At 44.2% G+C, this 22,277-nt stretch overlaps 1 protein-coding gene across 5 annotated transcripts in view; it reads right to left on the bottom strand.

The window, feature by feature from the left end:
* Positions 1-22,277, bottom strand: part of FGGY (FGGY carbohydrate kinase domain containing) — a 241,724-nt gene that overhangs the window by 210,235 nt on the left and 9,212 nt on the right. For all 5 annotated transcript variants that reach the window (XR_012849946.1, XR_012849947.1, XR_012849948.1 and 2 more), the window contains exons 3-5: positions 18,289-18,400; positions 13,503-13,654; positions 5,882-5,970 (exon numbers count right to left, since the gene is read on the bottom strand). Coding sequence is in view for 1 of the 5 variants with exons in the window: in XM_075832701.1 (XP_075688816.1) it covers positions 5,882-5,970; positions 13,503-13,654; positions 18,289-18,400 (353 nt within the window). In the remaining 4 variants the exon portion in view is untranslated. The remainder of the gene's footprint in view (positions 1-5,881; positions 5,971-13,502; positions 13,655-18,288; positions 18,401-22,277) is intronic.

Raw genomic sequence — 22,277 nt, 5'->3', positions numbered from 1 at the left:
ACAAACACTCAGCTCTGCTACATACAGACACACACTCAGCTCTGCTACATACAGACACACACTCAGCTCTGCTGCACACACACACACAAGTTCTTGCCGCCTACGCTACTCTTCCTTGCGCCTTCGCTTCGTTGAACATATGGCCGGAAGTCGCGGACGGAAGTCGTCATCTTACTGTCCGGCAGCGGACATAATGATGGCGGCTGCACGAAAAGCACGCAGCCACGCATCATATGGTGATGACACACGGAGCTGTTAAGTGCTTTTTGCGCACGCAAAACGCAGTGTTTTTTGCGTGCGCAAAACGCACACGCTCGTGTAAACCCGGCCTTAGGTGCAGATTTTACATGCAGAATTACCTGCGGTTTTGATGCAGATTTTCTGCACCAAAATTCCGCAAGGTATGCATGTAGCCTTAGGGCTTGTCCACACGTAACGGAATTGCTGCAGGAAATTTCTGCAGCAATTCCGTTGAAAGTAGCAGACATTCCGCTGCGGCAAAAATGTGTTTTTTACTGCAGAAAATAGTGCAGATTTTGCGGCATTTTTCTCAATTCGGTCCACTTTCCGCAGCAGGAATTGACACGTTGTGGTCCGAAAAATACGCACCGCAGGTCAATTTCGGGTCATAATTTTTACGTAGCGTGTGGATGAGATTTGTTATATCTCACCCACTTTGCTGCTACTGTTTTCTGCTGCGTATTTTCAGTCCGCAATTCCGTTACGTGTGGATGTAAACTGCCCAGGACAATGACAAGCTGAGACTCCACGGAGATATATTTTTTCTGCAACTGATAAAATGATGAAGAAAAAAATTAAATGTGGCCCTTCTGCTTGGTGCAGATCGACACTGGGTCAGAACGTTCGGCCAGATTCACACAATCGAGTGAATTGAGTGTCTATGGAGGGATCCGTGAAAACGGAAGATAATAGGACATGTTCTATTCTTCAACGGGCCCTTCACATGGTCTGTTGTTTTAACCTCCGCCACACGGACGTATGCTAGGGTCGTGTGAATTCTCCTGCCCGGATTATTTGTTACAATGTATCAGTCTGGAGTCCAGTCTATTTAACTCACAGAGGATTGTCTGGACTGGATACAATTGTACCAAATTGTCAGCTGTGATAAATATTAACTCTGTACAGGTTTTCAGCCTCTCAATGTAAACATGAATGTTTCCATTCACCGACAGCAAACATGCATATTGAAAATGTTGAGAAAGCGCAAAAGTATATTAGAAAGTTGCACGGACAACGATTAAACGGCTATTCCGGCTTCAGCTAAGGCGAAGTTCACACTAACGTCAGAAGAAGAAAGGATCGAAACATTAAACATAAAGCAACGGTTCCGTTAGAATTATTATTGATTTCAATGGTAAATCTTTTCTTTCAGTTGCTTTCCGTTTGTCTCCGTTCTCCAGGTTTCTGTTATTTTGACGGAAGACAAAGTGGAGTCTGCAGAGCTTTTGTTTCCGTTTAAAAAAACGCAAATCTAGCGAACGGAGACAAAAACGGAAAGCAACGGATACAAAAGATTTACCATTGAAATCAATAATAATTCTAACGGAACCGTTGCTTTATGTTTAATGTTTCGATCCTTTCTTCCTCTGATGGAGGAGAGGTAAACGGATACCAACGGTAGTGTAAAAGAAGCCTTACCAAATATTTTTTATTTGCATAATGAAAAGTTTTACATTTCCCTATACGCTTCCTGCATCAATTCCTCAATTGTTTTCTCTGGAAGGATCTCTGCTTGCCATCACTGAATGGTAACTTTCACTGTTTACTCCCAATATATAAAAATCTGTCCTGGTCATACGATGATCACACAGGTACACGGCACAAGACACATCCCTCATAAACCTACTGTAATAAAAGCAAATGACAGCAAGCAGAGATCTTGAAAACTGAGGAATTGTTACAGAAAGTATAAAAGAAAAAGGTTATACATTTTATAATTAAAAAAACTAATAATAATTTAGTTGCTGAAACTGGAATTCCCCTTTATGGTGTGGTATACGGATCCATAATAGGGCACCCATAGAGGAACATGTACGCTTCTTATATATTGAATACATGAGGCCTGAGATTTATTTCTATAAAACTAGACAACCACTTTAAGGGGACCCTAGACATCAGTAACCATCAGCCCTCACAACCCTATAAGCGTGCGTGTTATTTCACCAGCGCAATGAGACATAAGCAGCTGCAGACACCTCTGGCACCGCTTATCTTGGCTGTGAAACTATAGGATTGCACTATCTGGCAGCCACAATAGACATTAGGTTGTTGATCTGACTATAGAAATTTAATGTCTATGAGCAGCTTCATTCCGTCCTCACCCCGAGTATCAGTCCACAGAATAATATGGTCATTTCAGCAGATACAGTAATAAATGACATGTAACCCAAGAGGAGAAGCGGCTCAGACACTATGTTAATGATGACGCTGTCAGGGCCCCGGCTGTACTGTGAGATTACCTTACACCCGAGCTGTTAAACCATTGTTGTTAATAGGACAGACTTAACACAACTTGTGAAGTTCGAGATATAAAGAGACACTTGGGACGTCAGTAAATACCGCGCCGCTGATCCAAGACGCCTCAGGATCCGGTTATATAAGAAAAGTAAACCTAGAAAGTATCACTTGTGTCAGACACAATAATGTAATATGATTCTGTACAGACGTGGGAGCCACAGGGATAGACGGCATGTGTGTACAGATGTAGCAGAGCTGAGTTTGTCATTTAGCACAACTGAATGTCTTATCTAAAAGTTTTGCTGGTAAGACATAACATACATGTTGGCGTTGTAGAGCTGTGTTTGTCATTTAACATAATGTGATATGATAAACATCTTTTGAGTAGTGAGATAGATGTAGCAGAGCAGAGTGTGTTATTTTATACAACTCCGTGAGGGAGATTTCACTAAAACACAGGCGTCGAAATGATTAAAAAATAAATTAAAAAAAGTCGGCACATGCCTCTTTTTTTTTTTTCTGCACCAACTTTATTGATAAACCCTGTCACATGTTATCTGTGGTTTTGCATAGGACGGCATTATCTGAACTCACAAACCACAAAACAAAAACAGTTCAATGACGAATCCAGCTCTGCTACATCTAAATACAAAAATTAGAAATTAGACACAGGTGTATAAAGCTCGATGTCAGCCCCACCCCATTTCTTCATGGACGTTGTGGACTTAACCCCCACAGGCACCAAAAAGTTATCAAATGAGGGGAAAACTTAGACAGATGGCCAAATTATTTACGCCAAGAAATTTAGTCAGAGCGTTTGGTCTCTAATCCAACAATTGCCCCCCCCCCCTGGAGCCCATGGAGCCCATGAAGCCTTGGGCTACGTTCACACAGAGGAATTTTGCAGCGGATTCCGCTGCAAAATTCTGCCCCTCCATTAATTTCAATGGGAGTCGGACGCTACGTTTTACCACTAGCTGAATATTTCAGCTAGCGGGAAAAAGAAGCATTCTGCTCGATCTTCGGGTGGAATCCGCCATGTGAACTAGCCCTTAGGCGGCTGCCTACTCTGCCTACCCCTTGTCCCAACTCAGCTCTGCACCTTCCTACCCCAAGATGTAGGGTGGGATGTATGGCAATATGGTCCCCTCGGGGGCGTATATTTCTGCTTATTATGGGCCCCTTTCCATTACGTGCACCGCTGATCCTTTCATCCATTAGAAGTAATGCGTCCGCATTAAGGCTGTCTGAATGAGGACTAACAGAGCAGCAAGATTTGGATTATTATTATTGTCGAGAGACCCCTCTAATAAGTAGGGATTGTCCAAAGTGGAGACCCCCCTTTAGAGAACTTGTAAAAAAAAAAAATACACAAATTGCACAAAACCTTTTGGTAAAAATTCCAATTAAAATTGTAACATTTTTTTTTTACCGTCACCAACTTTTATAGATTATTTTTCCCTGGTGAAGAAATAGTTATTTTCGGCTTCCTACATTAAAGGGTGTGGAGAATAAATCAAATCTCACGGTTTAACCCGCTACGACGACTTGGAAAAACGACTGCGCACGGAAAGATTAATAAAAAATCCACACACACGAAAAAATGGAGGCAGCGAGTTTTATATTCGCTCAAAATCCCCCTAATTTGATTAAAGCAACTCCAGGGAAGGAGGCAGAAGTGAGAGGTAGAAGGTTTTATTATTACCTCTAAACATCTGTTATAACGGGCACCCCCCAGCCCCCGCCTCTTGCTCCCCCGCTACTAAGCTCTTGGCTTGGGGGTAATACATTTGGTAAGCGTTTTAGGGACATCACTGGAATGATGGATGATGATTATCTTGCATTGTTTTTGGATCAGACGGCGTTCGGTTTCAGAAATAAGAAATTTAGGATTTGAGGTTTCAGACTGAATTTTTTATATCAAATTTCTTCATCAAGAACAAAAATCTTGCAATAAAAGCGGCTGGGGAAGAATTAAGAGTGTCAGGACCAGGTGCTGTCTGTGTCTCAGGTATCATCTCCTGGGCGGTGTATCAAGGGGTCATTACTGGCAAAACTAAAACAATTCAGATTTACCCCAAAATGTTTTTGCCCCTCAAAGCCCCCATCAGGTCATCGCTCCTGATCTTCAATGAAGAAAATGTAGATCAGGAGCGATGACCTACTGGGGGCTTCGAGGGTCAAAAACTTGTCACCTTAGCACATTGGCTGGAATTGAGGGGGGGGGGAACTGGTGGGATGAAAGCCGGGTACTAACGGGGGGGGGGGGGGCAGCAGCCAACAAGCCATTCTGCTTTGGTCTGGGTATTTAGATACCACCTAGGGCAGGTTCTTAGATGGCCGGCACGGGTAACATGGGAGCGGCAAACTTAAGAAACAAACATTCTAGCAAAACTATTCTTTTTTTTCTATTTTGAATGGAATAAATCTTTTCAAAAACGCATTAAACGCGATGTAAACCTTTTCACAATTATATTTTCAAATAAAACAGTCCATCAGTGTGATTTGTGCAACTTTACAATTCGTTTTTATTAAAAATTATTTTGACTTTTTCAGATACAGCTGCTTTGTGTCTTGTATGTAGAGCAGCTGTATCTAGCGCTGAAACCTGAATCCGTCAGATGAGAGGGACGGACGGGTTCAGTGACAGCGGGTCCAGCGTGTCTCTGACAATTCATAACTTAGATGTGACAGATAACAGGTGGATCCAGCGTGGGGACGCAGAACCCGCTGACATTGAACCCGTCGGTCCCTCTCATCTGACGGGTTCAGGTTTCAGCGCTAGATACAGCTGCTCTATATGCAGGATACAAAGCAGCTGCATCTCAAAAAGTCGAAATCATTTTTAATAAAAATAAATTGGAAAGTTGCACCAATCACACTGATTATATATATATAAATAAAACATTTTCAAAAGGTGCACATAGCCTTTAAAGGGGTTGTCTGGCTGCACAATTCTTTCCCATATTACGGACCCCTCCAGACATGCAAATCGTGGGACCCTCCCCCCATGATCTACCGTAATATCAATAATTGCCCTCCCCTTAGAGTTGCTGCAGAGAAAATGGAGCATCACAAGGACACCATAAAAACATTTGCCCTGTAGTCGTCTAGTGCCAGTATCAGGGTGCATTTATCACCTAGTAGGGTATATGAAAGGTGACAACCACTTTTCTAGCCAGCAATATTGTATGTTCAGAGCAGTTGTCACTTCCCTTCCCCCACTCCTCTTGGCAGTTCATGTAAAGTGCATTACTCAGCAGGGGGCGACAAGGAGCACAGGAGAAGCTACTCCCAGGGATCGTTGCTTGAGCCTGAGGCATGATGGGAGGGAATATTTATTTAACATAATCTGTATTTGTGGTCATTACTCGAACTAACTTCATGAATTTACAGTGCGTACCTGGTGAGGGCCCCAGTTGCTTTCCAGGATAAAAAATCTGGCAGATCAAAGAAGTGTCCGGCCTTATCCCAGCATTCCTTCCCTAAATTCTTGAAATAAAGAAAATAAAAGACAAATCAGCTCAGAGCGGTTATCAATTCCCCACCCATTCTGCTTGGCAGCTCAAACATAATGTGCTACACCAGGGGGCGACAACGAGCACAGGAAAACGTTCCTCCCACAGGAAAAAGCTCCTCCCATCAGAAAAAAGCTCCACCCACAGGAACCTTTTTTTTATAATATCTTCGCTCCACCCTAAAGCTTGATAGGAAGGACATTCACACTGGAATATATTTCATTTTAAATACCTTTATGATTATACGCTACAAGTATTAATGCCGAATGTGGCTGTAACTGCAGTTTAAAGTGAATGACCAGCCTGTATTTCCTTTTATTTTTCTAGCACCAACTTATTCCACAGCGCTGTACAGTCATGAACAGCATTTTTTTTATTTTTTTAAATCTAAATATGTCTCATATTAATTAATTTTTTAATATATCTTTATTTTTCTGAAACAGAGCACCAAATCCCCTGCACAGCCATAAAGTTAAATAACAAAATCCTGGCTGCTGGCAGACACCGCTATTCGCCACTAGACGCCACATTGTTTGTACTGTTTTCCAGGACTATAATACTAATCCTAATCCTTAGGATAGGCCATCAAAATATGATCGGTGGATGTCCGACTCCCAGCAACCACACTGATCAGCTGACTTAACCCTTCATTTTTTACCAGGTACAGTGCCGTACATTCTATAGTGGCTGTGACTGGTATTGCAGATCAGTCCCATCTGTACTGTTGTGAGCTGCAGTGCCAGGCACAGCCACCACCAAGTGTACGGCACTGTGCCTGGTAAACAATAAAGAAGGCGCCCCTTAAATCAGCAGAAGTCGGATCCCCAGGGCAAACAGGGCAACGATCAGCTTATGAACAAACGCTCGTTCATGGGCTGATTAGATCGTTTATGCAGCAGAAAATATTATCTTGCCGACAGCACATCTCCGTGTGTAAACAGGGAGACGCGCTGCCGACCAGATGGAAATGTATGGAATGAGCGATCAGAGTAACAAATACTCGTCCACATACATAGCTTCTTGTGAAAGGAGCAAACGAGCGCCAATCAATGACTTGTCTCATTAATTGGCGCTCGTTTACATGGCCCATGTTGCAGGGGATTTGGAGCTCTGATCCCTATAAAGATATATAAAAAATGAATTAGCTGGACCTAGAAATGACCTGGTGTTAATAGGTAGACATATAGCAGAGCCGGCGTCAGCACCCAGCGAACCCGCGCAAGTGTCGGTGCCCAGTACCCTTGGGGGGGCCCCCTCGGCCGCCGGTTGCTGTCGCCACGGCATCACTGTCCATATATGGACAGTGATGTCAGGAGGAGAGAAGGAGTCCCAGGCAGAGCACTGGAGGCGACTCTGCTCCGGGATTCCGTCTCTGGGGAAGCCCCTGACATCACCGACCATATATGGACAGTGATGTCAGGAGAAGAGCAGGAGTCCCAGGCAGAGTGCTAGTAGTGCTCTGCCCGGGACTATGGCTCTGGGGTTGCCCCTGACAACACTGTCCATATATGGACAATGACATCAGGGGTTTCTCCTGAAGCGGAATTCACAGCCGGAGCATCGGCAAGAGGGAACCTGAAAGGCGCTACCTACCGGGAGGGAGGCTGTGTGACACTACCAGGGAGGTTGGCTGTGTGGCACTACCAGGGAGGTTGGCTGTGTGGCACTACCAGGGAGGGAGGTCGTGTGGTACTTCCAGGGAGGAGGGGGCCGTGTGGCACTACCTGGGAGGAGGGCGCCGTGTGGCACTACCTGGGAGGAGGGCGCCGTGTGGCACTACCTAGGAGGAGGAGGCCGTGTGGCACTACCTGGGAGGAGGGCGCTGTGTGGCACTACCTGGGAGGAGGGCTGTGTGGAACTACCAGGGAGGGGGGTTGAGTGAAACCATCTACAGGGGGCACTACATTTATGGGGGTACAAACTGGGGGCCTAACTTCTATATGAGGACCTAAACAGGGCCCAACATCTATATGGGGGCACAAAGTGACGTTTTCTGCCATTTTACTGCCGCCGCGAGTTCCCTCAGCAAAGGGGCCTAGTAAATCTGTGTCACACAAGGGCCCACATAAACCTGGGGCCGGCCCTGACATAGAGATAGACATGGAGGAATCATGGGAGCAGAATTAGGATTGAAGCAGCCGGAGAAGCAGCAATTAGCAGATGTACATGAATCTGTTCTTTATCATCATCATCATCATCATCATCATCATCAATTTGCAGCAGAGGAAGGCCTGGCAGCTGTCACGTCATGTGGAAGATGATGGAGTGAGTGTCTCTATAGGAGTGTGAGGTGAAGGATATTATCAGCCCGCGCTCCGGCTCTTCTCCATTGTCTCCACATGTTGCTGCCGGGACATGATCCTACATTACATGATAATGGATTTTGCAGAGTCCTATAGATAATCTGACGCAGCCGACATCCTAATTGTAAGGTTTCTGTGTTCCCCTGCCAGACCGAGCTATCATCTATGGGGGAGCTTCCAGCTGGAGCGCAGCAGACGAGGTGAAAGTTCAGCATTTCACAAAACAGATTTTATTTCGCCACAAAACGTATCGTATGACTCCCGAAAATGGATCTGAATTATATTATCATAAAACTGAAATATTTCTGCTCTGTCAGCTCTGAGAGCGGGAATATTAATAGTGTATGTGGGAATAAATACATGAGTAACCCTACACAGCACCCCCCCCCCTGCCAATAAAAAAAGTCACCAACTAGAAGTCCTTGAGTCGTTCCCTTCCTATAAACTGTTAGTTATATTCTTTTATGGAAAAGCTGAGTGACAAGATTGCCGCCACTATCTTCCACAGGGGCGGTCACTCAGCTTTCTGTGAACCTGAATGTGTTATACAATGTTACATTAGGCTGAGCCCCTGTATCCTGGTCTGGTGGGTGACAGCATGAACCAGGACTGGAGACACATTTACATTTCTCCCATATTGCCCCCCCCCATCCTCTATATGTGCCTATATATGAAGATCATGTTCAGACACAACTACCCGTGACCTCTTAAAAATCTGGGGACACCAATCTGCAGCTTCAATAAATGACCCCCAAGTTAACACACTGGGGGCTCCACATTCAGTTGGAATCCTAACTCTTACCTATATTTAGTCTTCCAGGATATAGATCGCTCCCTGTACAATGAATGAGACGGTCAGTATAAATCATGGCCGTCCAAGCGGTGACCATTTGATGTCATTCATTATTCAGCGCCCCCTATAGTATCATTAGCCGGTTAAATGGGTAATTGGGGCAACAAAAATTACGATATTTATGCCCCAAAATGTGTGGACACAGATAATACAGAATGTTATACACAGTAAATATCGCACAATGGATCAATATCCAGGACATTCTCTATAGGTTCATATTGGTAATGGATCAGGTTGTGGCCCCTATAATGTAATGGGCCCTTATGCAAAATATCTGATGGAAGCTCATGGAACCGGGACGTCTACCCCAAACCTCCCAACATGGCTCTTCCAGGTCCCCTGAGGAGTTACCACTGATTTGAGGCTTGGAGATGAACGATACCTCACTGTCATGACAGTTTAAAAGAAGTTTTCTGTTTTTTAGTATAAATAAAAAGTTCTACAACTTTCTAATAGACTTTGTGTTTTAATTCCTCACCATTTTCAAGATGCTGTATTTGTTTGCTGTCAGTGAATGAGAACAAACTTGTTTACATTCAGAGACAGCAAACCCCTACATATGTACCTCCTTCCAGCTGAAAAGTGGATACAATTGTATCTAGGCTAGACAATGCTCTGTGGGCAGTGGCGTAACTACCGCTGTAGCAGCCCTAGCGGATACATGTGTGATCGCTGGGACGCCCAGCGATAAGGGGAACTGGGGACCGAAAGTCCCCCGAAGTTCTCCATGACAAACCTCGGACTTCCGGGGTCTGTCGGCAGCTCCATAGAAATGAATTGTGCACCGGTCTCGCTTGTGCGCATGCGTGACCAGCGCACCTTTCATTTTTATTAAACTGTGCTGACCCCGGAAATCCGAGGTTTGTGATGGAGAACTTCGGGGAACTTTCGGTCCCCCGTTCTCCTTATCGCTGCCGGCGATCACACATGAATCCCCTATCCTATGGATAGGGGAGGGGATACATCTCTTTTGTTGGACAAACTATAGGCCGTTTTTTTTGGGGGGGGGGGCTGTATGGCGTTATCTACAGAGGGGGTTTGGGGCTGTATGGTGTTATAGACAGGGGGGGCTATATGGCGTTATCTACAGGGGGCTGTATGGCGTTATCTATAGGGGGGCTGTATGACGTTATCTACAGGGGGGGTTTGTATGGCGTTATCTACAGGGGGAGGGCTGTATGGCGTTATCTACGGGGGGAGGACTGTATGGCGTTATCTACAGGGGGAGGACTGTATGGCGTTATCTACAGGGGGAGGACTGTATGGCGTTATCTACAGGGGGAGGACTGTATGGCGTTATCTACAGGGGGAGGACTGTATGGCGTTATCTACAGGGGGAGGGCTATATGGCGTTATCTACAGGGGAGGGCTGTATGGCGTTATCTACAGGGGAGGGCTGTATGGTGTTATCTACAGGGGAGGGCTGTATGGCTTTATCTACAGGGGGAGGGCTGTATGGCGTTATCTACAGGGGAGGGCTGTATGGCGTTATCTACAGGGGGGGCTGTATGGCGTTATCTACAGGGGGGGCTGTATGGCGTTATCTACAGGGGTAGGACTGTATGGCGTTATCTACAGGGGGAGGGCTGTATGGCGTTATCTACAGGGGAGGGCTGTATGGCGTTATCTATAGGGGAGTACTGTATGGAGTTATCTACAGGGGGAGGGCTGTATGGCGTTATCTACAGGGGGAGGGCTGTATGGCGTTATCTACAGGGGGAGGGCTGTATGGCGTTATCTATAGGGGAGTACTGTATGGAGTTATCTACAGGTGGAGGGCTGTATGGCGTTATCTACAGGGGGAGGGCTGTATGGCGTTTTCTACAGGGGGAGGGCTGTATGGCGTTATCTATAGGGGAGTACTGTATGGAGTTATCTACAGGTGGAGGGCTGTATCGCGTTATCTACAGGTTGAGGGCTGTATGGCGTTATCTACAGGGGGCTGTATGGTGCTATCTATAGGGAGGCGCTGTGTGGTGGAATCTATATGGAGGCACTATCTACAAGGAGGGTTGTGTGATACCCAGCGGAGGGGGGGCCCCAGTCAAAAGTTTGCTTTGGGGCCCAGTCTTTCCTAGTTACGCCCCTGTCTGTGGGCTAAACACATCAGCAGCAGATGCACCCATATCTCTGCTAGTTTGCTACAATGTATCAGTCTGAAGTCCAGGCGGTTTAGCTCACAGAGCATTGTCTAAACTGGAAACAATTGTATCCACTTCTCAGCTGAGCGCAGGACTAGGGCTGTACAGGGTTTGCGGCAGTGTTTTTATTCAATGACAGCAAAGAAATATCTGAAGAATTTAAGCAATTGCATATTAATCAGCGCCGGTCGTCCTCGCTGCTGGACAGAATTACCACTTGTAGCCAAAAACGTGTCCAAAGTTGTTGCTCAAAATCAGCAAAACTGAGATATATAAGAGATATTCATAGTCGGCGGTAATATAGAGGAATCCGCCAGCAGCGCATAATCTACGTGTCCTATTCACCACGCGTCTCGGGCCATAAATCTTTCCCACTTTCAGGCAGAAGGCTGCAAGGAGCTGATTTATTCTGGTTAAGTAATGGAGAGAGCAAATGGACTTAAACAATTGATATCCACCTGTCAAGAAAATGTTCCCTCTTCAAGATGTTAATTACACCCCATTAACGTGAGACTGTCAAGTCCGTCTTGAGGTCATTATTTCTCGCGACCTTACCCGGCCGGCACCTTATTGCCACGCATTTCACTGTGTTTATAAGGAGACACAGTCAAAGCCTCTTATTCTACATTTGGCTTTCATTAAGATGACAGCTGATGAGATCAAATGTGAACGGGCGAGCCAAAAACAGAAAAAAATAAAATAAAATTTGGATGGAAAAAAAATTCAAAACAACAATTTACACAAAATATATAAAGAAGAGACGGCCAAGATAGAGTTTGAATTATTTTTCGGCTTTTGAACTATTTTCATAGTTAAATGGGTTGTCCGAGCACAGGGTGTGTTTTCCTACTGATGACCGGATAGGTCATCAGTGAATGATCGGTGGGGGTCCGACACCCTAACCCCACACCGATCAGCGGCTTCCGACACCGGCCACTGTATAACATCCAGTGCCCGGAGGCAGCCAGAACAGCTGATCGGTGCGGGGTGAGGTGTCGGACCCCCACCGATCATATACTATGGATAGGTCATCAGTATGAAAAACCGACCCGTGCTCGGACAACCCTTTTAATGTGAAATTTAGGTTTGGTAAAGCTAGAGAATTTTTCCTTGGAAAAACTAATTGAAACTATACTAGATCTTGTTCAGAATTTTTTTTTCTAGTGTTTTCCTTATTATAGTGGCCATCAATGTGTGGTTGGTAGGGTCTCCCCTCTGGGACCCCCATCGGTTATCAGAACGAAGGGGTGCTTGACCCCTTTAATGGCTGTCCAGAAAAAAAGCGGCCCCTCAATACATGTGGCTTTGCCTGGTACTGCAGCTCAGGCCCAACATTTACGCATCAATGTGTATTCACACAAAACCAGTTTAATGCTCCTTGGTCTAGAGCGGTTCCTCAGGGGTGTGACAATGATAAGGATGCTCCTCCCCCTCCATACACATACATTTTCTAACAGTTGCTGAAGCAGATATGTCAATCCAACTGTTTTTCAGTTCTATTGGTTTCTGGGAAAGCTAAGTGATAACCGATATATGTCCACCATTACTGCTTCCACCCAACTTTCTTGGAATCCAGAACGGTAAAGCAGTAATTGCTTGTTATGCAGCGATACTTCCCTACTCCCAAAATTCAACAATGCTATGCAGACATGCAGGCGAATAGGAAATCTGGGTGACAATTCCTGTGTGGAAATGCTATATTGGTTATGACTCATCTCTTCAAGAATCCTATCCACCTGTTTGATGACGGAATGTCCTTCCCTCTATATGAAGCTTCCCTGCCCATTATCTCCTCCTATTACTCCCCCTCGCCGTAGGGCCCACCTATCTCCACATCGCGTAAGTGCCCTACGTTTCTTGTGTCGGCAAAGCTCCCAATGTACATGATTCATGTGATTATAGAGATCCATTAGCCCGACAGAGACCAAAAGAGTCCTTGGTCTCCGCCGGGCTGGTATATGTCGGTATCCATTTTTTTTAATTTTTTTTTTTAAAGGATAGAATAGCGTAATAGTCTACACTATTCAATTTGAGGGGTCTCGCAGAAAAAAAGCGTATACTGTGTGGTATACATTTTTTAACATAAGAGCCTATGGGTGCTCGTGCCAATGTATGGCATCCATCACAGGTATACGTTAAATGTTTACATTGGGAAGCTCCCGACATGGTCCCTGGGTGGTGTAAGTGCGGCCCCTGCTATGAAACTTACTTCCTTCAGCCAGAGAAGTTTGGGTGGTTGCATCTCAACAGACATCACGCCGCCAACGTAACGCAATACACGATGTTTGCTCCCATTAATCCGCTGCACTTGACTTCCCGCCCGATGATCCATCCACATTATCACATTCCGGTTATGGTCGCCTTAGTAAAATAAGAATAAGAGAAGAAGTTCAGGCTGGTGAAATAATAAAAACGACGTAATACAGGAATAATATGTCCATTTTTATGTTCTACTTGGCGGCTTTTCGCGGAGGCCCCATAGATTGTAGTTCAAGATGCTGCATTGAATGTTATTAAAAATAAGACTCATCTTGCCAGCTACCCCACAATTCTGTGCTTTACATCAGTCCCCTATCTATGAAGGACCTAGCATTGTTCATCCTGATCTGATTGGTTCATGAATAGAATACCAGAACTACAGTGAAGACTGACACTTGCTCAAGCAGAGCCATAGAAGAGAGGCCACAGGAGAGGGGAATGGAAGATTTGTGGGGAAAAAGTACCTACATTTTTTTGTTGGTGTTCTTGGAATCCCTTTTGTCATGTTCTGCCCCCTCAGGCCCTGGACTACACATAACACAGTGGGGGAGATGTACAAAGCAAAATGAGCTAGAATTCTTTTTAAACTTGCACCAAAAAACTGTTGTACTTGTCGTGCACCAAATTTATTATTTAGTATTATTTGCGCCTCAACCAACACTTTCCCCCAAAAAAAGAGGAAAAAGGGAAAAAAGGGGCGTGGCTAAGAGGAGCTGTAAAATGCGCCCAATTAATTAAGGGCGTGTGCCATTCTATTGGTGCAAAATATTGGTGTAAAGTCCGTTAGCCAAGAGAAGGTGTAAGGAAGAGAACATGTCCAACCACATTTTTCAGCGATCGTCATTGTGATTAATTTGGCGCAGTTTGCGCTTGTCTGGTCTAGTTTTTATCTTTATTTTAAGACAATATTAATAAATCTCTACCAGTGTATTAGTTTTGCCTGGAGTGCTCCTTTAAAACGTCTTTCCAAAGTGAGGAAAAAACGTATAAGATATCTGCCAATAGGTGGCGCTGCAGAGGGAAACTTTTTCTTTCCTGAGGAATTTAATTTGTATATTTTTTCCAGGGAGCATTGTCTGGAGTTGCCCCAACTTCTCGCTGTGTATGTCAGCGGACTCCTTGAAATAAGAGCATGTTAGATACTCTAGAAAAAACACAGCTGAATCTCATTACACCGGCCAAACAGCACCCCGAATCCTTGTTTTGCCGCGTACTACGGTTAAGTGCATGAGGAGTGACGGGCACCCAATTTTCCCGGGGTTCACTGATCAGAAATGTTTGGATATTAGAAGTTGTAGTGTGAACTGAGAGACAAAGCCAGATGATTACAGGGAAAACCGGCAACAGATGGAGCAGAATGAAACCCAAGGTGTCCGCGCTGCACCCAAGACCTCGTTCACATCTGCGTTGGGGTTCCGTTCTGACATTCCGTCGGAGCTTTCCGTCAGAACGGGACCCTGAACAGACACAAACAGTTTCCATCATCATTGATTTCAATGCTGACGGATCTGGTGCCCATGGTTTCCGTTTTTTCTCTGTTGTGCACCGGACGCGTCGTTTTGCGGAAGCAATAGCGTAGTCGACTACGCTACTGCTTCCGGCCAAATGATGCCTCAATAGTGATGGAAACGGAAACCTCTGGTTTCCGTCTGTGTCAGTTTGTGTCTGCTCAGGGTCCAGTTCTGACGGAAAGTTCCAACGAAACGTTAGAACGGGACCACAACGCAGATGTGAACGAGGCCTTAGTCATTTCTTAACCGTATCTGCATGGTCGGTATTATCATCAGTTAAAGGCTACGTACACTTTAGAATTTTTTTAAAAATTTTTTTCCCTTTAATAAACTAGTTTATCACTGTGTTTGGTGCAACTTTGTAATTACTTTCTGTTAACAATTCTTTTTACTTTTTGAGATACAGCTGCTTTGTATCCTGTAAATAGAGTGGATTATCTAGCGCTGAGACCTGAATCCGTCAGGTTAGCGGGACTGACGGGTTCAGTGACAGCGGGTCCTGCGTGTCTGACACGCAGGATCCACCTGTTATCCATCACATCTAAGGTATGAACTGTCAGACATGCAGGACCCGCTGTCACTGATCCCGTCAGGGCTTGTTTACACAGCCTATTTTCAGCCATTTTTCGGGTCGTAAACGCCCCAAAAAACGGCTAAAAATATGAGGGCTGAACGCCTCCAAACATCTGCCCATTCATTTCAATAGGAAAAACGCCATTCCCACGGGGCGTTTTTTACGTGGCCGTTTTTAAGCGAGTTGCTTAAAAAACGGCTGAAAATCAGGGACTGTTTTCCCTTGAAAACCGCTCTGTATTTTACAGCCGTTTTTAGTTTGCCGTGTGAACATACCCGCAGTCCCGTGGACCTGGCGGATTCAGGTCTTAGCGCTATATACAGCTGCTTTATATACAGGATACAAAGTAGCTGTATCTCTAGAGGTAAGAATCATTTTTAATAGAAAGTAATTACAAAGTTGCACCAATCACACGGATACACTGTTTTATTAAAGAAAATTTTTTTTTTTTTCAAAGGTGCACATAGTTTATTATATCCCCCTGCATGAACTTGTTCTGATCGTGCATACCCCCCTCCTGATAGCGACTTCCAGTGACCCCCCAGTGTCTCCCCAGCAGTGACAAGTCATCTATTTATCCCTGAGATGGATGGAGATGTTCAGTGGATTTAGACCTGATATAACACTTCATTCTTCAGGACGTTTCAACACCTTTGTGCATATCTGATAGTCAAAATAAGTGCACCCTGCAGACAATACGGATGTCGAGACGCGATCCAGATGCTCGGGGTTAATAGATCATCTTACTAGTAACAATAATGACGTGAATTGTGCTCATGAAACCCGACTAATTCATATTTCTATATAATAAGTTCTTACGAGTATTATAAGACCCGATCTATAAAAGGATTTTCTGCATTTAAGTTTCAATTCTTCACCATTTTCAATATCTGTGCCTGCTGTAAGTGAATAAGAACATTCTTGTTTACATCCAGAGGCTGCAAACCTTTACAGACCTTCTATCTCATCGCTGAGGATTTGTTACAATTGTATCCAGTCTGTAAGATAAAGGGTCAGTTCACACAGAGATTTTTGGCGTTTTTAATGCGGAACCCGCGTTAGAATCAGCGCAAATAATGGCTGAAATCGCCCCCCATTGATTTCAATAGGAGGCAGAGGCATTTTTTTTTCCCCTGGGTGGCTTTTGGCCGCTCGCAGGAAAAAATAAAATAAAGCAGCATGTTCTTTCTTGCCGCCGTTTCCGCTTCTGACCTCCCATTGAAATCAATCGGAGGCAGAAAAGACCTGAGGCAGATTTTTTCTGCCTGTAAAAAACTCTGTGTGAACTTGGCCAAACACAAATCTCTGTCCTGTCCTGATAGTTTGTTACAGTTTACCTGCACTGATACATTGTATCAGTCAGGAGACCAGGCTGTTGACCGCACAGAGGGTTCACTAGATACAATTGTGACAAACTCTCAGCTGCAACTATTGTTATCTCTGCACCCCGATACCTGAAAACCACTGGTAAGTTCTTATAGCTCCTTTTAGTGCCTGTTTAACTAATCGGGGTTCTCTGGTTTGGACCCCAACTTATTACTTAAAGGTGATGTAAACTGTTGAAAGGTTTTTTTTTTTGTTTTTTTTTAAATAAAAATGTCAGTCACTGTGTTTGGTGCAACTTTAGAATTAATTTTTATAAAAAATTATTTTTACTTTTTGAGATACAGCTGCTTTGTATTCTGTATATAGAGCAGCTGTATTGTGAGCTAAATCCTGTTCTCGTCAGGTCCGCGGGACTGACGGGTTCAGTGACAGTGGGTCCTGTGTGTCTGACAGTTCATAAATCAGATGTGATAGATTACAGGTCAAAGACACGCAGGACCCACTGAACCCGTCAGATCCGTGGTACTGACAGAATCAGGTCTTAGCGAATAATTTAGCTTCATCTCAAAAAGTAAAAAACATTTTTTTATAAAAACTAATTATAAAGTTTCACCAATCACACGGTCTAACCTTTTTATTAAAAAAAATCCCTTTCAAAAAAAGTTTACAGCCTTTAAAGGGGTTTTTACCATAATCAATATTTATCACCTATCCATAAAATCGGTGATAAATATCTGATTGTTGGGGGTCCAACCACTAGGACCCCCACTGATCATGGGAACAGCCTTACCTTGCCATTCCTCGGAGCCCCACAGGAATGAGGCGGTAGTGCGTAAGCTCGACCACCGCTCCATTCATTTCTAGGGGGCTGCTGAAGATAGCGCTGGGCAGCCGCATAAAAAATGAATGAAGCAGTGGTCATGTATGTGCGCTTCCGCTCCATTCCTATGGGGCTTCCAGGAAGGGCAAGGTAAGCCCGATCTCGTGATAGGTGGGGATTCCAGTAGCCGGACCCCCAGCGATCAGATAAATAATAATATGCAAAAACCAAATGGCGCTGAGCTGCAATACCAGATATATCCATGGACAAGAGTAGTGCTGTTTCTGGGGAAAAACGCAGACCCTCTCATTTTGGCTCATACAACCCCTATAAATGCTGGTAGATCATCAGAGCATCCAATCAAAAAGCAGAATTTAATGCCAGCGCCATGACAATACCAGACGATGCTGGGACTATTGGGACTATTTTGGAAGCACACATGACCAGCTGGATGACAATTCTGTGCCGGACTTTTACTGTATTATGTCCTGACATACTGTTGTACCTTCTGCATTTACTGCTAGAGGTCGAAACTGTTTATCCAGAACCACAAGGGAACAGGTGGCATCAAAACCAAGGCCACGGATACGACCACTTCCTGCTGAACGGGCGACTTTCTAGAAGACAAAAAAGAAAAACCTTGTTCATACCTTAAGACTTTCTTGTAGAAGCTACGACTTTCATTGCTTCTTATAACAAGGACTCTTATTACAGCATAGAGTCAGGCTGTTCAATAAAACTGCTACATCTATTATATATACCCCATTTCTAATATTTAGTGTCCTGTAATTACGTCCCAGGTTGAAATTATATTGATTTCTTTTCAAATCCAAATAGGAGAAGAAGTTAGCTACTTCCTCCTCACTGAGAACTGCACTTCCCAGCATTCCTTATCATGAAAATTAATAAAGAAAAACAAAGAACAAATAAATAGGTTTAATTATAGCGGTGGTTGCCAACTTGTGGGTCTCCATCTGTGGTAAAACTACAACTCTAAGCATGCCCTGACAGCCAGGCTATAGATTATGGGGGCGACTCTGGTCTGACACATGTACAAATAAACATTTGGTCACGGATACGAGATTATGTTTCAGACTCTACATGCAGAGATTCAATTAATCATGTTTCTACATTGGGGATGAAATGGGAGGCGGAGGGTTTTTGGATTTTAATTGACTGCTAGGAAGAGCTGAGAGAGGGAGGAGCCTCTGGGCGTCCGTGTGACAGAGAAAGTAGCTGCATGTGAGCTAATATGGTTAACAATGGTCGGTGTCAGATAGCTACTTCCTGTCCAATAAACTTAACAGGAGAAGTCTGGAGCAAAAATATCTTCCCTTACAAGAGCAAGAGACTGTCCATAGTGACTGCTCGCTTTCCTGTGTGGCTGGAGGTATGCGCTAATTTTAAAGGTTAATGTTATAATGGAGCAGATGTAAGTTTCCTTCACGACTAGGCTGACCCAATAACACTTATTCCCTGATAGCTTTCAACCATAACCCTGTACCCTCCCTCGCATGCAAAGCTTCTGCCCAGGATACCATGGGGCGTTAAAGCTGTGCGGCGGATCAAGTAGTCGCCCCAACAATACTTTCCGAGGGGATGCAGTGTTACTATGTGATACTATTACATGGTGTCGACATACAGCAAGTAAATGTATATCATTTGTTACATTTTATTTTTGCTTTTTGCCACCCATATAGTGGAGCAATCTACTATTTTAAATCATAGACATCCATGGAGCCAGAAGCGGCTGCATCTCTCGTCCTGACCAGTGGATGCTCCTATAATATTAGGCACCGGCCTCCTGTCCTGTATACATCGTTTTATCCGGAGCTCTGGGCAGATCTCATTAATGATTGAACAAAGTGATCGATGCGGCGAGCAGGGATCTGACCCGTCTACCGCGGACACCATGAATAATGAAACAGCTGGAATTTCTAAAAGGAACAGAGACCTTTGTTGTTAAGGTTACCCATTGAAATAATACGAAGGGTTAATTGTAATCCTTGCAGGAAATATTTTCAATATTATAATATATTGTCACCTTGATTAGAGATTAAAGGGGACACGCGCCTTTCCGGGGAAAAAAAACCTGGATTTCATAATAATCATACCTTACTATTACTCCTAAATCATGTTTTATATCTTTTTTTATCTTTATTTCCCGCTCGCAATATTCGCCGTTGTTTCTGCCCACCGCTTCCTGTTATAGGGCGGTCCCTCCTCGCTGTGGGTCCCTCCTCGCTGTGCTTTCCCTGAAAACTACAACCCCCATAATCCTTCTCTGCTTCTCTCTCGCTGGCTGTACCCCCTCCCTCCAGTGACGAATCCTTTTCAAGACGCTTGGAATCATGGGAAAGAGTCACATGATCATAATACGATTCGTCGCTGATCAGGCCCGAGGATAGCGGCAACAGTCACATGACCGGGTTACAGTAAATTACTAAGTGTTATAACTTTGGATACTTTAGTGATTTAGACATCATTTGTTAAAACCGTATAGCCCCTTTAATGAATTATTTCGCCCAATTTGTGATTCACCGTAATTACGAAGCATTGGCGAATCAATTCTTCCATTGTATTATATGGATCGCAAATGGTGAATCATGGGAAACAATTTGTTCATCTCCAAACATGATTGGAAAAAATGTAATATAATTGGACCAGAGATTAACATAAACCAACCTTGGGGGACCTGTGTCCCCGTAATAGCTGCTGACCCCTGGTGGTTAAATAAAGGACAATAATGGGAGTCCCCATATATTGCAATCCTACATGCAGCATTTCTTAAAGGACTATTCCCACTTTATAAAGATCGGTGGTGTACCGGAGGTTGGACCCCCACCGATGATAAACGAATGCCATCACATTAAGAGATGGAAATGACTCTTTAATGATGATGTTTTAGTTCATATAATGGAGTCATCTTATGTTTTGAAGTCACTTTTTCCCGTGGTCATTTCACTCTCCTACATGGGAGTGACTCCTAAGGGTATGTTCACACGGCCTATTTATGGACGTAATTCGGGCGTTTTTGCCCCGAATTACGTCTGAAAATAGCGCCTCAATAGCGCTGACAAACATCTGCCCATTGAAAGCAATGGGCAGACGTTTGTCTGTTCACACGAGGCGTATATTTACGCGCCGCTGTCAAATGACGGCGCGTAAATAGACGCCCGCGTAGAAGAAGTGACCTGTCACTTCTTTGGCCGTAATTGGAGCCGCTATTCATTGACTCCAATGAATAGCAGCGCTAATTACGGCCGTAATTGACGCGGCGTTCAAGCGCCTGCACATGCCGGTACGGCTGAAATTACGGGGATGTTTTCAGGCTTAAACATCCCCGTAATTTCAGCCGTTACGGACCCCCGCCGTGTGAACATACCCTAACACTGAATCCCGATTTGTGAATAGAATGCAAAAACTAAAGTGTAAACTGACACATGCAAAGTCAGAGCACTAGCAAAGAGGGAGCAGAACTCTTCATGACCAGGTAAATTTCCACACCATTCAGAGTCCGTAGAGAGCTGGGTGACAACCTCTAGATGTTTTGTAAGCACTGATAATCTTGATATAAACCATGTGTGGCTATTGGAGTGTAGTTGTCATCATGTCTGAGAAAGAAAAATATTTCTATCATGAACGAGGCCATTTTGACCGTCTACTAGAAAACAATTACACTAATGAGGCCAATTACCTTGTTAAGTTCCATCAAACACGTCTTACTTACTGACAAGTCCTCTAGATTATCCCAGGCCTCCATCTTAACTTCAAAGTAATCCTCGCTCTAGTTCGCACAAGTTTCTCAGGGGAAGTTGGACATTAATGGGGTCAGAGGGTAGAAGAGGTCAAATGGTGAGGTCACACAAAAAGAGCAAACAGAAGCCGCAGAGAGATGGCACAGGGACATGTTTGTATCTAATATTTGTCTATTTGTAACCACAAAGGGAATCGGACTGGCCCTTTAAATTAAACAAAATGTCTAAAGCGCCCTAAAATTCTCCCAACAAATGCCAATGTGGCTCATCTTATAGATTCACTAATTTAAGTCTTCTTTCTAGGGGTGTAGTTATACGGGGCTGTTTCAGATTTTGCATTGGGTCCATAAGCTATACCTCTACTTCTTTATATTTAAGTGTAACTCCAACTAAAAATGGAAGCTTGTATGTTTTTCTGAACCCTTATGAGCAGCCATTATGCGTATCTACCTGGTAACATCAGCTGTTTTTGCTCCACACTCTTGCCTTGAGTTCCTGGGACAAGAAATAGCTTACAATGACCATCGTCCGCCATGTTTCCGCTCTTGGAGCTGTGTTTTCTGTCACTCGGTCACACAGAAGCTCCTCCCTCTTCCTCTCTCAACTCTCCATGGCAGTCAAAGCGAGAGAACGCCCTCCCTCACTACGTAGAGACATGCTTGAAATGTAAACCATGCTCTGATATTAGTCTATAGTAAATATTTGTCTATCGGGGATGTGTCCATTGGTGATATCA

This window comes from Rhinoderma darwinii, chromosome 7 (genome assembly GCF_050947455.1).
Source record: "Rhinoderma darwinii isolate aRhiDar2 chromosome 7, aRhiDar2.hap1, whole genome shotgun sequence".
In the NCBI taxonomy this organism is placed as follows: Eukaryota; Metazoa; Chordata; class Amphibia; order Anura; family Rhinodermatidae; genus Rhinoderma; species Rhinoderma darwinii.
Note: the sequence above shows the minus strand (reverse complement) of the source record. Positions and strands in the feature narration are given on the sequence as shown.